Genomic DNA, 14,938 nt, shown 5'->3' with positions numbered 1-14,938 from the left:
TTCCAGACCTGTAATTTGCTCTATATGGCACTTTATCACAGACCTTTTTGCACTGTATTTTAATAAGGGGTTGATATATCACCCAGGCTGTGGGAATCACCTGTGAGATTAATAAAGAGTTCATACGATGGTGGTATTGAGATCTATATTTACATACATTACATGCAGTGGTGTTGTGCCTTCCAGGACCCCCTTGACAATGAGAATACATTCAATGTCAATTGATTGCTAAGGGTGTCTGGTGCTGAATCTTGTTTGTTGTATTACTTTTATAGATGTTCCAGTATCAAAGGCATGTGCTGAGGCTTGCACACCATCCGCTACTGTGAAGTGCTGCGGTACATCTCAGTGTAACGGTAATGCTAACGTTATTGTTAATTATACAATGGCAGTCACTGAGGCGGCACACTGATTGGTCACATGTTCACATGTTCTAACTGGAGAACTTTAACAAAACACCACCTGGAGGCAAACAAACAAAACAACGGGAATCAGAAATAAAATAAAAAATAAAAGGGCTGTAATCATCCTCCAGTGTAGCTGCTCTCGCTCAAACTAGAAACCTTATTGAATCCTTGCACTACACTGTCTCTTTGTGTAGTCACACAACTTCACCCTGGTAAATGAGATCTCATTGCAGAAAGAGATTGCTAAAAAATAGTTATTGTTCAAGTTAATAGTTATAACTCAGCTGCATCCGGGTTAGGCTTTTAGCAGAGATACTGAGATGAGATGGGCTGGGTAACAGTCAATGATAAGGGGAGCACTGAAATGTTCACATTTACAAATGTCAGGTAGACAGTAATGTTTTATCAATAGGACTTTATCAATGTTTCATTATGAAGAGATTGATAAACGTGTTGAAACACTATCAGGTATGTGTCTAATTGAGCCAGCCGTAGCCCAGCCTCTCCTTCCTTATTCATTGGCTCTCCCTGGCTTGTTTTGCAGTGGACCTCTTGAAATGCTACACCTGCACTGACTTGACAGATGAATCTATGTGTAAAGATATTACAGTCTGTGGGTATGGTGACAAGTTCTGTAAAACCTCTTACAAACTAACTGGAACTGGTAAGTAATGATCCGTATGAGCCGGGTTTCTCTGAATATAACAATATTACCTCACTCCTCTCTTTCGTCCATTCCTACTTAGTGTTGGGATTAACATGGATTTTTCCAGCAGTTTCTTTCTAAATAAACACAAGAACATCTTTGCAGCCATCACAAGAGTCAAGTTTACATTGCACTAATGTTTCCCACATTCAAGTTGCCATTCAATCAGCTAACAATAGTATTCAAGCCAGATAAATGGATCTCTACAATCAGGGCTGTTTTGTAAATGTACCACCACCTACAAATCCAAGCTAAAATACTTTTTATTACATGCTTCCCACTGTCTTTATTCTCTAATACAATGTTTGAAATGGCAAGAGTAACAAAGCACTGTGTCAATTGATGAGATAATAGTTATAGAATTATGACTAACTTTCTTTTTGGATTTGTTGATAGATGTCACCGTCAGCAAGGGATGTGCATCAACTTGTACTGTAACAACAGCTTTCCCGCGAGATGAGTGCTGTCAGGGAGAACTGTGTAACGGTAATACAGATACTATTGTAATATTGTTAATAAAATCACTAACAGCTACCTCCTGCTGTCAGTACCAGTCTTCCTTCTCACTGTATATCTGAAACCTGCCCCCAACACACATGCACACCAACTGGACTGTATAAGAGAGTGTCTTTGCAATGTGACCTATAACTTATGCTCAGTAACCTTTGGGTGGAAAATAACTAAGTGCTAAAGTGTTTAAGAGTGTCAAAGAGGGGGGGGGGGGGGTTTAAAGGTCAGCGCTGGTGCACGACTTCAGCTGCTGCAAAACTCAGAGCAAAAGCATGTTGTAAGCAAACTGCAAAATCATGAGACGGAGCAGGAAATGGAACAGCACGTGGTAAGAGTGTGATTAAAGTAACGTTCTGTGGAAACAACTCTGCTGAGAAGAATGTAGACATAAGAGGTCATTTTAGCACAGCACACAGGCCTGTTTATCTGTCTGTATAAACTGGGAGTGCTCACAAGCGTTCAGAGAGACAGACTTTTGAGACAGCTTCCATTCTCCTCCCCGAGCATCGTGCTGAGGTGTGCCCAACGTGACTCCCAATGGGAAGGTAATCTGGCCGACTACCTAACTATGGTTTTGAGCCTAGTGACCATTTTAACATTCTAATATTGTTCTCTTCTGATGCATAAGTGCATCGGACTTATACTGAGTCAAATGAATCAGTATTATGAATGTAAGAAATTAAATCCACAACCTTACACTCACAGTCTGCTTTACCACCAGATTTGTTTTGCTTAGCAGAAGCAACAGTTTATCACAGCATGTCAATCTGTCCCTTTATTGCATGAGAATCCACACTTTGTTTTTTTTTTTCTGGTCGTTACTATGACCAGGAACAATAAGAGAAGATATATCTCACTTCAAGGATAAATAATACAAACATTGAAATCCACATTCCTTTCCATTTCTGCTTAGATGGTTTACCAAGATGATGTCAATTTTCAGTCCTGAAAAAGATCAAAGATGATTTAGAAATGACCACTAAACCTGAGGGAACACAAAGTCATTTGGCTTGAAACTCTCTTCTGGGATGTCACACAGCAATAATTAGCCAGGGGGCAATCAAATCAGTCATTCTGAGCCTTGTATTTGAATAAGGCTAAGCACTAGGAACAAAATAAATTGTATCTCTACATTCCAATGACAGACTTCAAAAACATCATTGATTTTTTGTTGATTTGCTATTTGTGGTTTTATTGAATTCTGACTTTTCTATGATTTTCTCTTCATACTGCAAAATTATTCAAAGTCAGGAAATATACAGTACATTATGTTTAATTATGCCAAAAATGAAATGAAATCTTTATACTAGAAACATTTTAAAAACCTGTGTGACACAGTTAATAAATGAATGACCAGACGTATAATTAAAAAGCAAGCAATAGTCACAACTGTTTTGCAGGCCAAGAAAAGAGAAAGAAATATAACAAGCTACTTTTTTTTATTAAGTTATAAGTAAGGACATTATATTACTTTTTTTCTGAAGAAATTAACATGTAAGACTCTGGATTCTACAGAGACATGCAGTCTGGTGTGAAAGCAGGCCCTTCAGAGATTTTTGTCCTTAAATCCCAATTATATTTGATTTATATAATCTATACAATATATTTAAACATTTATAAATGGTGTATCTTTTTACTTCCCACATTATCCACTGTGTTCTCTGGGCTTATTTTGCAGCACCTCTAATCAAGTCTTGTCAGACATGTGATAATGAGAAGGTTGAAAGTAACTGTGCGGAGAAAGATTGTGCAACCCCTAGCTCCTTCTGCCAAAGAAAAATCGACTTCACTAAAGATGGTAAGCAATGAAACTCTCGACATTTCTGCCATCAGTTTGTCTTTCTCCATTTCATCCTGACATTCATGCCATCTCTCGCCTCCTCCAGCTCTGAGTTACAGCTGAGCAAAGTTTGCAATTCTTCTTGAAATGAAAATTACCACCAGTTGCCTGCACACCCATGTGATTAAAATACATCTCTGTTCCAATTCTATTTTTCAGATGTTCCCTTTTATGATACAGTATCATAGTTTAGCCTTCATGGTGTTGTAAATACATTACCTGAAAAAAAGTGTTTGTGCTGTTGTAACGGGCAGTGTTGTGAAATGCACTGCCGTTACGGATTCTGTCCCCTGTCAGTGAGATGAGGTTAAAAGCTCCAAGCTATTTGTAGAACCTATTCTGTCAATTATTCTTTTATGTTAACTGTGAACTAAAATATCACCTAAATTAGCTTCTCTTTGAATGCTACAACTGGGGACTTAAGAAATATTTTTTTCAGTTTTTTTTTTTAATTATGTAGAATTTGCAAGTGTTTTCGAACTATCTGAGAAATATTAAGGAAAAATTTAGAGTAAGTCATTACTAATGGGACTCTTTTGAGAGTCCTTTTTATCTCTATTTTTATAATCTAGTAGATCATCTCTTTTTAGTTTATCTGCTTTTCTTAACTCCGTCTCTAATTATTTCTTTGTATCCTCTTTTTTTAAGATTTGTTTTTAATACATTTCTTTGTTTTACAGAGTCACTTTCTTTTGAGCATATTCTTCGTATTCTTATTCCTAGACCCTTTGGGGTTGCTCTTTTAGTGTGTATTGGATGTGCAGAGGACATGTGTAAATACTGGTGCAATTGAACCTACAAGCTTTACTGTGGTACCTAAAAATTCTATTTATTTTCTTGTCCATCGAAGGTCCAGCTTAATATTACTGTGTATTTAATTTGCTATTTTATGAAACTGGAAAAGAGATTCTTCTCCATGTGTCCAAAACCTAAAAATATCATCTATAAACCGAGTGTATTCTAAAGGTTCTCTTTCCAATTTTTTAAGTAATTGTTCTTCCCATTTCCATGTATGCACTGGCAAAATGCATTCCTAATTTAGATCCTATTGCTGTACCATCGTTTTGTTTGTAATTCTTATCAACAAATGTAAAAACTGTTTTCTATCATCTAGTGCTTTTTGACAAGCTTCTAAAGTTTCTTTACGAGGGACACTTGGGTACAAGATTTTACATCCATGCAAAATAAAATTGTATCCTCTGGAAGGTTGTGCTTTAGTGATTCAGGTCTTTTTAAAAATGATGCTGTATCCTTAACATAGCTTGATAATTTCTCACCGTGTGACCCAAATCATTTTTTCACTGTTTCAGCTGTTATGTGTGTTGGATTATCAAATGTTCTTTTTCCCACAGAATCCTGTTTCTTTAGTCCTGGGGATATCTTTTCCCAAACCAGCTGGAGTCTAAATCTCCTTTTTGTATCCTGATTACAGGATTCCCTGTTACAAAGGGATGTGCAGCACAATGCACTGCAAGTGACACAGCGTCGTGCTGTCAGGTATCGAACTGCAGAGGTAATGCGCATTTTCTTATTCATTGATATTAGTGTTATCTCTTGTTATTCACAGTACAGCAATTACAAAAGAGTGTGCATTAAAGTATACATCAGTGCATCAGATTGGACTTGACTGAAGTCTTTAAAACCATAAATGGTATAGATAAAGTTAGCCCAAGACACTACTTCAAATTTAGCAGAGAGACCTAAATGGAAGTAAAAATACATTTAGAACAGAAAGTAGGACGCACTTTTTACACAGAGTTAGAAATGCTTGGAATAGCCAACCAGGTGAAGTAGTAGGCTCTAAAACTTTTCTTAAGTGTTTATGTTCTAGAACAAGAAATCGTGTTATAAATCATGTTATAGCCAAAATGCTTTTCACACTTGGCTTAGCTTGGATTTTTTAAAAAACTTTAAGAAGGGATACAGTATTTTCTGTTTTTTACCACTTTATGTTACTTTGCAGACATAGTTGTGCAAACGTACATTTCTGGTGGGGGTATCTTTGGTATACTTGTTTCAAAACTGATGATTCAGTACGACACAGACCCTCCATGCACAACTCATACTGGGTAAAACTACTGCACACCTGCCTTATTATTGATTGTGTCCCCTGTGCTTGCTTTGCAGTAAACACCTTGAGTTGCCTGCAGTGTGATGCTCAGACTGATGAAACTCAGTGCAAGGCGGGCGTGTGCACTGTAGGCACTTTCTGTCAGAACAGCTACACCTTCACTAACCTTGGTAAGCAGTAAACAGCAGGGTTAACTGTGCAAAGCTGTTTCCTCTGTATGGCTTCCTGCAGTCCATGTTACAAGCCTCTTGCCTTATTGCTGCTGTATAAGCCTCCTTCTTGTCAATACTGACAGATTTATCTAGAAATAGTACATACAGTAGTACTGGGATAAACTTGGTATTCTCATGTTCAAATATCTGTTCAAAATTCAGACAGCTACTTGGATATTCGTTCATTTACAAAACATTGTCAAAGTCATCATATTTAAAACGATATTAAAGTTGAAAATAAATAGGCCAGAAGAATAGGTTGTCAAAGCCTTACTTTACCCTCCCCTCCCTGAATTATCTACAAAGCAAAGAAATAAAAAGTCAATAAAAGTAGATATCACACTTTTTTTTAATTCCTGCCATTGTCACTTCTTTGCAATAAACAAAGTGGCAAAAGACACATTTTCATGAAGTAATAGCATCACTGAGGTTTATTTATGCCTTTTATGGCTGAACAAGCAAGTGAAAACTCGAATTTAAGTAAAAAAATATATATATAAAATAAAATAAATGAATCCAACTGCTATTGAGTGAGATTTCCTGCTCAAATGTAATAATGCTGGCGTTTAAATTAGGAATTCATTAGCATGTCATACTCTCTAAACAAGCTGGGATCCCTTTCAGGAAATGTACTGCACAAGATTGTATGCCCAGCAGTCACTGGAAACGCATGGCATGTGAATCTTTGAAAAATATAACCCTAGCTATCTGTACAGAGTGTGCAGTACCTCGTGGGTGTGTGGCCTCTAACATTCTCTCTTGTATCTCTATCACAGCCAGCATCAAAGTCACAAAGACATGTGAGTCCGCTTGCACAGCAACCAACACAGTGAACTGCTGCCAAACATCCAACTGCAATGGTAATGCTGACATTGCTCTTAATCACGGAACTAACTCCGGTCTTTCTAGTTTCATAGTCTCTCAGGTATCACCCAACAACCCTTTCTGCGTTATTCATTGTGTCTCCTTTGCTTGTTTTGCAGTGAAAGCCTTGTTCTGTTATACCTGTGACAAACAGAGTGATGAAACGCTGTGTACAACTGTAAAAGCCTGCGGATCAGCTTCGGGAAAATGTTCATCTGTTTATGAAACAGGTGTAGATGGTAAGCAATGACTGATATGGGCAGCTTTGGAGATAATACTGTACCCTGTCCTTCTCTCTCTGCCTCTTATATAAATCCTTTCCCTTTCAATGTACGTTTTTTTCTGTTTTACTCAGTGTGAACAATTGCAGGCTTGGTGGTCCAGTGCTTAGAGAAAGGGACTTGTTACCAGGAGGTTCCAGGTTCAATCCCAGCTCAGCCACTGACTTACTGTGTGTGTGTGTGTGTGTTACCCTGAGCAAGCCACTTAACCTCCTTGTGCTCCGTCCTTCGGATGAGACGTAAAACAAACGAGGTCCTATTGGAAGGGACTCTGCAGCAGCAGTTGTGATGCATGGTTCACCCTCTAGTCTCTATAAGTCGCTTTGGATAAAAGAGTACTATATGATTTATGAAGAACTGAACTGTAGTAAAAGTTTAACCTCCAAATCATGCAGTTAAATTAATTGTAAGTAACACAATCATTCCATGAAGCCATTTGGCAGCTCAATTAGCTATATGCAGTTTTAAATAGTTCACATGTTATAACACACATGTATTTAAATTAGAAAACATGCTATCTGGTTCTACTTTAGGTTAAAGGAGACTCTTCGTTTCTATTCCTTTTTCTTGGTCCGATGTTTGCACTTGTACTCACTGGGTCATTTCACCTCAGCAGTGTCTTCTGGTTGAAAGCATAATACTGCTGAAAGTGTGTCAGTCAATAGCGGAAGCAGCTGATTGGTTATTGAGTTGAAAGAAGCCAGTGAAGGGGTGGGAACAATTTCACTCTCCCGGTGAAATGACCCAGGAAGTAGAAGACAGTCAGAAAGCACGGCTCCCAAATAGTTTTCTTTAACCAAGTGTAGCACCAGAGATCACGCTGTGAAATGAAAATACACATGTGCTACAACATCTGTTTCTGGCCGTTTGAGACGCATAGATGTGCACTGCCTAGACATTTAATGGAACTCGTTCTTTTAATTACTTTAAATAAGAACAAAACACACTTACAATTGAGCTCAGAAAAAGTCATGGAATTCATATGATTGATGAAACTTAACATGTTTCATCAAACAGTGAGTGAGTGGACTGATGAATGTTATTATTATTATTATTATTTATTTCTTAGCAGACGCCCTTATCCAGGGCGACTTACAATTGTTACAAGATATCACATTATTTCACATTATACAGATATCACATTATTTTACATACAATTACCCATTTATACAGTTGGGTTTTTACTGGAGCAATCTAGGTAAAGTACCTTGCTCAAGGGTACAACAGCAGTGTCCCCCACTGGGGATTGAACCCACAACCCTCCGGTCAAGAGTCCAGAGCCCTAACCACTACTCCACACTGCTGAATGTTTTATTTTTACTTCACTGTTAGGTAAACTCACTGTGACAAAGGGCTGTGAGGCGTCTCGTGGTGCTTGTGTACCCGGAAGAGTGGGCAACAAGCAGACAACATGCTGCGATACGGACCTCTGTAATGGTAATACCAATACTGCTAATTTCACTGTATTTACTTAACCTCTATTCCCACTGTTAAGACAATTGCCTCTTTTAACGAGCTGAACCTAGCGGCTTGTTAATCAGCTGAATCCTGGAGGTTTGGGCACAGCCTGGCTCGTGTCAGTAGGGGTCGCTATAGAGGTGGACTAAACCAGAGGATTTTCCTCCCCAACCCACAGGGACGCAAACAGCAATGGGCAGCCACGCTTAGTACCTCAGCACAAACAGGATTTGAACTAGCATGCCATGCCTTGTGAATGCATGCCATGCCCTTGATGTGGCCTTGCCTCATCCCCCTTAGATATTTAAAGATATTTCAAGAGTTCATATTACGTGGTACTGCACCATGATATTCTGTGCATCCCCCTATTTACATGTAAAAATTTAAAGTTTGACGTATATTGGGGCCCCAAATAATCCTTGTCCCTGATACACTCAATACAGTGTGGGCCTTATTTAAATTGTATTAACCAGGAGTATTTAATTGCTTCCCCCTTTTTAAATCAAACAAGTGCTTTTGTTTTCCAGCTAATTCAATGGCCCAGTTTCAAAGAGCCAGTTTCGCACTACTCTTGGACTGCCTTACCTAAATTAACATTAACTAGTCTGAAGACTAGTGCTAATCAGGGTCTGTGAAACCAGCCTTAAATGTGTTTAAGTTCAAACACTTAGGAAATGGAATGAATTCTAACGTGCCTAATTAGCACAAGTGATCTAATGCCAAGACTCCCTTATTTGCATGCATTTTATAGTTGAGTTTGGAATGCGCAGACGTTTCAAAGACAATGGGAACTGCACTGTTGGTTCTTGTTAGCCAGTCCCCTAACAGCAATCAGTCTGTGGTACAGTCAAGGTACCAGGTTGTATCTGTATGTCTTTTGCATTGTAATTGAAATGTTTGCTAATGATGAACTTTTTTACAAAGAATTGTGAAGGTCTGGAACCAACTCCCCAGTAATGCTGTTGAAGCTGACAGCCTGGGATCCTTCAAGAAGCAGCTTGATGAGATTCTGGGATCAATCAGCGACTAACAACCAAACGAGCAAGGGGCTGAATGGCCACCTCTCGTTTGTAAACTTTCTTATGTTCTTAACTAAAAAATAACCATCGCCTGTCCCTCCTCGATGTGCAATTATTACACAAACCCTCCTGCATATTCATTATCTCTCTCATGCTTGTTTTTCAGTGCCAGTTTTGAAATGCTACACTTGCAACAAAATTAAGTCTGAAACTGACTGCACTACCTTAACTGCCTGCGACTTCAGTGTCGGGTTCTGTTTTGCCTATTACGATACAAATCCAACAGGTGAGCCATTACGATACAACTCCAACAGGTGAGCCATTACCATACAACTCCAACAGGTGAGCCATTACGATACAACTCCAACAGGTGAGCCATTACGATACAACTCCAACAGGTGAGTCATTACGATACAACTCCAACAGGTGAGCCATTATGTGTGAGTGCACATGTATTTACTATGTAAATGCACAGTAATTAGAGACACTTCATGGAAAGTTACCATTTTGACTATTTTGTTTAGACAGCATTTATAAAACTATTACTTATACCCTGCAGATTTATCCAGCTTTTAGGCATTTATAGAAATAAACACCATTGTTAAAAAGCATACTAATATGCTGCCCAGTACATGATATCACATTTGCAATCTTAGTAAAGTTAATATCTTACACATGAAAAGAAACTTCTCATTACACCCAACCCCCCACACAGACAGTACTGGGTTAAAGAAAGGTATAGTCTGTCTGCACCACTTTCTTATTAACTAAAGGGGGACCTCAACACACACTGAATGGCTGCTAAGCCATGCTGTATTATTTGCTTTAGCACACTCTAGAAACAACATCACTGCTCCATCATTTTTTTTTCTTTCTGTGCTGCTGGTCAATCCAATGGTCTTGCATAACATCACATTCTAAAGAGTAAGTAGCAGGGTTCTGAAAAATATAGCATTGCACGTCCCCACGTGTTGCTACAACTGTTTAAATAACTCACCTGTCATTTCTCTTTTCATTGTTAACATCCTGACATATTTTTTACACTTCTAACTTTAAAGTCTGTTTCAAAGCTCTGTTTACAATGTCCGCTCTAGTGCACTGATAGTGGCAGGATTATTGCCCACATTGTCAAACCAGTAACACAGCAATAACAATCCATGATGTGGTACGGAACAGAAAAGTCAGGGCACTTGTTCGGGTTTATTAATTTTTTGTTTTATTGCTCTTCCTGCAGTGATTTAGAGGACAGATCTCAAACCCCAGGGCACTAGAGCAGACATTTTGAAAAGAGCTTTGAAACAAACTTTAAAAAGTTAGAAGTGTAAACAAGATGTCAGGATGTTAACAATGAAAAGAACTGACAGGTACATTATTTAAACAGTTGTAGCAGCACTCGGGGACGGGTAACGCTATAACGTTGTCATTCTTGACCGAGACAAGATAGTTCTTGATTTATATAGGTGATAAAGGCTATACAGTAGACTGAAAACTAACCAGACTCTCACAGTGCAGTGTGCTTAATGCAACCTGCAGAGCAGTGACTGTTTCCAGCACCACTGTAGGGGTGATTTCAAGAAAGATTACAAGAGGCTGTTGTGGCTGCACACATTCACCCTGCTGGCTGCATTTCAGAAACACTAATATTCTTGAGTGGGTGAAAGCTAATCATATTCTTTGAACCCGCTCTTAGGAACGACCGTCAGAAAGGGCTGTGACAGAACCTGTGCCAGTCTTGATGATCTGTCAAGGAGGAGAACTTGCTGCACTACAGACCTGTGCAATGGTAAGACAGACCCTACAGTTTTTCAAAAACACTTCCACAAAGAAAGAGATGATTCTGTTTCTGTTTAGATGAGTAGGTGCTAGTGTAACAGGGCGTAGGCTGGGCGTGAACGGGCGACACCCGGGCACCGCACGCGAGCGTCTTAACCACAATGCTAAAACAGCCGGGCTCGTCTGCGCTTGTGGTTTTAGAGCTTTTAATCTCATCTGACTGACAGGGGACAGAGTCCATAACGACAGTGCATCTCACACCCGTTACACTAGTACCCACCCTGGTTTTCCCTGGCAGATCTCAAAAGTTCTGTGATACCTTGAAGGTTCTCCTGCCTCAATCCTACTTAATTTGCCAAATCAGAATCAGAAAGTGTCCAATGATCCTGAAAAGCCATGGATCAAAGGTAAGCTGCTTCTAATAGTTTTACATCTTGTGTTACTGTGTTTCTTGTGCTTGTTATGCAGAGCCTAAACTGAGTTGCTACACCTGTAATGGACTGGCAGATGAAAAGCAATGTACCAAGGTCACAGTATGCAGTGCTGAAAGCAAGTTCTGCAAGACAGTTCGCAGCACCATTGCAGGCAAGCATCCTCTTAACCCCAGCACTAGGGATTGAAATGAGTGATCCACGTGCGGCTTAGAATATAAACATGCAGAATTCATAACAAAGATCCTTAGCACAAACGTGGACCAGAGGTTGTTGGGGTGGATTATCTGTGGAGAGATCAGGAGAGGTAGGCAGTCAAAAAATAAAAAAGGGCAGACTCCTTTTTTATATCTAACCTGGCCGTGTTTGTAGAAATCACATCTCTGTATGGCTGGTCGCTCTAACTTTCTGGACAGGTTATGTTTTTGGACAGATGGTATGTTACTGTTGCCCCTTGAAGAGACCTCACAGGTTGACTGGAGCTCCTGACTCTGAAGCAGTTGGGATGTTTAAATCTTTGCTTTCTGATTGGAGAACGCACTTAGTCTGGGGGAAGGTTAACCTTCTTTGTAAATTCTTCCTCTCAGGAAAAATGACTGCTGTCACGAAGACCTGTGAGGCCACATGCACAGCATCGAGCACAGTCTTCCAAACTGTAGAGTGCTGCCAGGCCAGCCAGTGTAACGAATACCAAGAAAGGGGTACAGGTGCGTCCCCGTCCACCCAAGCCAGCTCCCTCCTGCTGGCCGTGTCGATCAGCCTGCTCACCATGCTGCTCAAATCAGCATGAGAGGATTCTACCACCAAAAACTCTGAATGCAATGAATTGGTTGACAATACAATGAGTCATTCAGGTTGTGAAAGATATACATTAAAAACAATTACTTAGGTATTTAGTACCAGAGCATATATTACACAGTACTCACTCAGGTGTTATGTGGTAGCTATAGTTTAGTTTAAAGGGAAGGAAGGTAACTTTGTAAAGAATTATGTAGGTGGGTTGTAACGGTAGTAAGTGGCACCAAGGCTTAGTTTTCTGTGCTTCAGTGTACGCAGTCTTGTCACTAAGCCCCTCTTTCGTTGTGGTGGAAATCATTTGTTTGTTTGTAATTTAATTGAGGATTTATATTTCAGACAACTGCCTGACATGAATTTAAAAAATAGAACCAAAACCAGAACCAAATGATGAGAAACACTAGAAAGGGGGGCCTGTGATAATGCTGCTCCAGCTAATGCAAGGCCACAGAGAGGAGTTTCTTTAATTCTAGGCTTTGGGATTTCTTATAGGACTTGTACTCTGCAGTACTTACTGTCTAGCTTGTGTTTCAGAATATGTTGTTCATGTATCATGTCTCGTACAATAAACACTATTTTTCTGACACTATCATTGTTAAATCAGACCTCTTTTTTTCTGTGAAAATGTTTTTTGTCTGCTATGCAGAGTTGGGGGTAACACAACGCATTACTGTAATCATATTGCTAATATTGCATTCGATCTGTAATGGGAGTAATAATATTTATTACCTTCCACAAAACAAAGTTACCTTTTCTCTGTGGTGCACTTACAATAGTGGTCTTTTCAGTTGTAATGTTAAACTGCTGTTGATATTCTTTACAGACGCACCCTCTCTTTCTACTCTGTGCTTCAGTAACCGAAGCTTCTTTTGATGCAATACAACAGGGACTATTTAGATTTATAAACAAAACGTTTAAAATAGTTTGACTGAATGTGCGCTTTGAAGAACTCAAAATTGCATGCATATGAAACACACTGCATATTATATATCAATGCATCTACAAAATACCCGTGTGCATCTATTGTGTGAAGTCATTTTATCCATCTTTTCTATACATTGTCAGTGTTTTCCAACTAACGCTCACTATTCTCTTATAAAAAGCCTTTTTATGTAACTTCAGTTGCTTTTTTTTAAAAAAAAATTCACTCCTTGCTTATACATTGGAAAGATCTGCATAGTTTTTAGAAATGACACATTGAATAAACAAATTACCAAAAACTGTTTCACCGGACAAAGCAATATAACAAGAAACTCTTATGTAAACCCCAGCATGTGGCAGGTTTACTAAACAATAGGTTTACACATCGTTCACCAAGTTCTGTTTTAGCGTGTAGCTCGCCATGTATACTAGAATGCCAGGTTTACACGCAGTGAACTTGAGGTTTTGCAGTTTCCTCAGCATTGCAATGCATACGTTTTTAAGCCTGTGTGGCGAGTCTTCAGTTTTGGTACGGTTTACATGCTGCCCTTTCCATTGAAAAGTTTTCACAGTGTTTGGACTGCTGCTGTAACTGCCATTTTCTGGTCTTTATACACTTTTTTTTTCTGCAAACCTTCGTATACCTGAACTTTTGAATATGACCAGCAAGTTCATTTTCTATTGTACAAACCTAAATACTATAAATTGACGTTGTGATTCTCGAACCATCAGCGCTGAAGGTTAATTCAGCTTTTTGTAGTAATGTTAAGGGTTAGGATTGTAGTTCTGTAAGCCTTTTAAGAAAAAAAAAAAATTGATTTGAAGTACTTCTTACAGCTTTGTTTAGGAAATACATTCTTTTCTGTGTCCTTTTTAATGTAGAACCCTTGCAAATTAACAAAACATGTCCTACTAATTTAGACAAAGCCACCAAGCAGTAAATTATACTTGTTTTTAATCTTTTCACATTGAACATAACATAGATTATATCAAAACAAGGTCTTCAATCTCTCTCTCTCTCTCTCTCATACCTTGAATCTCATCGTTCTTCCAAAACACAGTGACACAGATAAGTCAAATAAATCCACAAATTAACAGAACACCGGAACTGTGTTGATAGACAATAATCCTAACTTTTCGTTAGCTGAGCCGCCAGCTTCCACAGAGGAACATTGAAGCTTTTAACAGATCCTATGGGAATGAATGAGCACAGAGAAGTCGGGTTTAGGTGCGGTAGCGAATGTTGCTACATTCATCATCGACTCTTGACCGGAGGGTCGTGGGTTCAATCCCAGGTGGAGGACACTGCTGCTGTATCCTTGAGCAAGGTACTTTATCTAGATTGCTCTAGTAAAAACCCAACTCTATAAATGGGTAATTGTATGTAAAAATAATGTTATTGTATGCAAACATAATGTGGTATTATGTAACAATTGTATGTCGCCCTGGATAAGAGCGTCTGCTAAAAAATAAATAATAATAATAATAAAGCTAAACAAATACTTTGTAGACAGCTGTTTAATATTCTTTATCAATAGATTATTTATCAATGTAAATGCTGTACATGGTTATTTTCTTTTTTTGTTATTGTATTTATTTTGCAGTAAATTAAACGATGCTTGTAGGATACCATTCTCTACCCAACATTCA

General features: G+C 38.7%; 1 protein-coding gene across 1 annotated transcript; it reads left to right on the top strand.

Moving 5' to 3' along the window:
• Positions 1-279: 279 nt before the first annotated feature.
• Positions 280-12,968, top strand: LOC117420344 (keratin-associated protein 10-1-like). Its single transcript, XM_059016908.1, has 13 exons — positions 280-356; positions 952-1,071; positions 1,510-1,599; positions 3,302-3,421; positions 4,896-4,976; positions 5,591-5,704; positions 6,523-6,606; positions 6,730-6,849; positions 8,224-8,328; positions 9,535-9,654; positions 11,059-11,151; positions 11,610-11,726; positions 12,160-12,968. The coding sequence occupies exons 2-13, from the start codon at positions 999-1,001 to the stop codon at positions 12,360-12,362; spliced, it is 1,320 nt and encodes a 439-aa protein (XP_058872891.1). The 5' UTR covers positions 280-356; positions 952-998; the 3' UTR covers positions 12,363-12,968.
• The last annotated feature ends 1,970 nt before the right edge of the window (positions 12,969-14,938 follow it).

The sequence above is a fragment of the Acipenser ruthenus genome, chromosome 54, assembly GCF_902713425.1.
Source record: "Acipenser ruthenus chromosome 54, fAciRut3.2 maternal haplotype, whole genome shotgun sequence".
Classification (NCBI taxonomy): Eukaryota; Metazoa; Chordata; class Actinopteri; order Acipenseriformes; family Acipenseridae; genus Acipenser; species Acipenser ruthenus.
The sequence above is the reverse complement of the archived record's forward strand: the minus strand, read 5'-3'. Positions and strand labels throughout refer to the sequence as shown.

Bases quoted from the DNA above. Each gene is read 5' to 3' on its own strand.
- LOC117420344 (XM_059016908.1), top strand. From the start codon at position 999: ATGTGTAAAGATATTACAGTCTGTGGGTATGGTGACAAGTTCTGTAAA. The intron at 5,705-6,522 runs GTAAGCAGTAAA...TCTCTATCACAG, and splicing joins CTACACCTTCACTAACCTTG to CCAGCATCAAAGTCACAAAG. The intron at 8,329-9,534 runs GTAATACCAATA...CTTGTTTTTCAG, and splicing joins CGATACGGACCTCTGTAATG to TGCCAGTTTTGAAATGCTAC.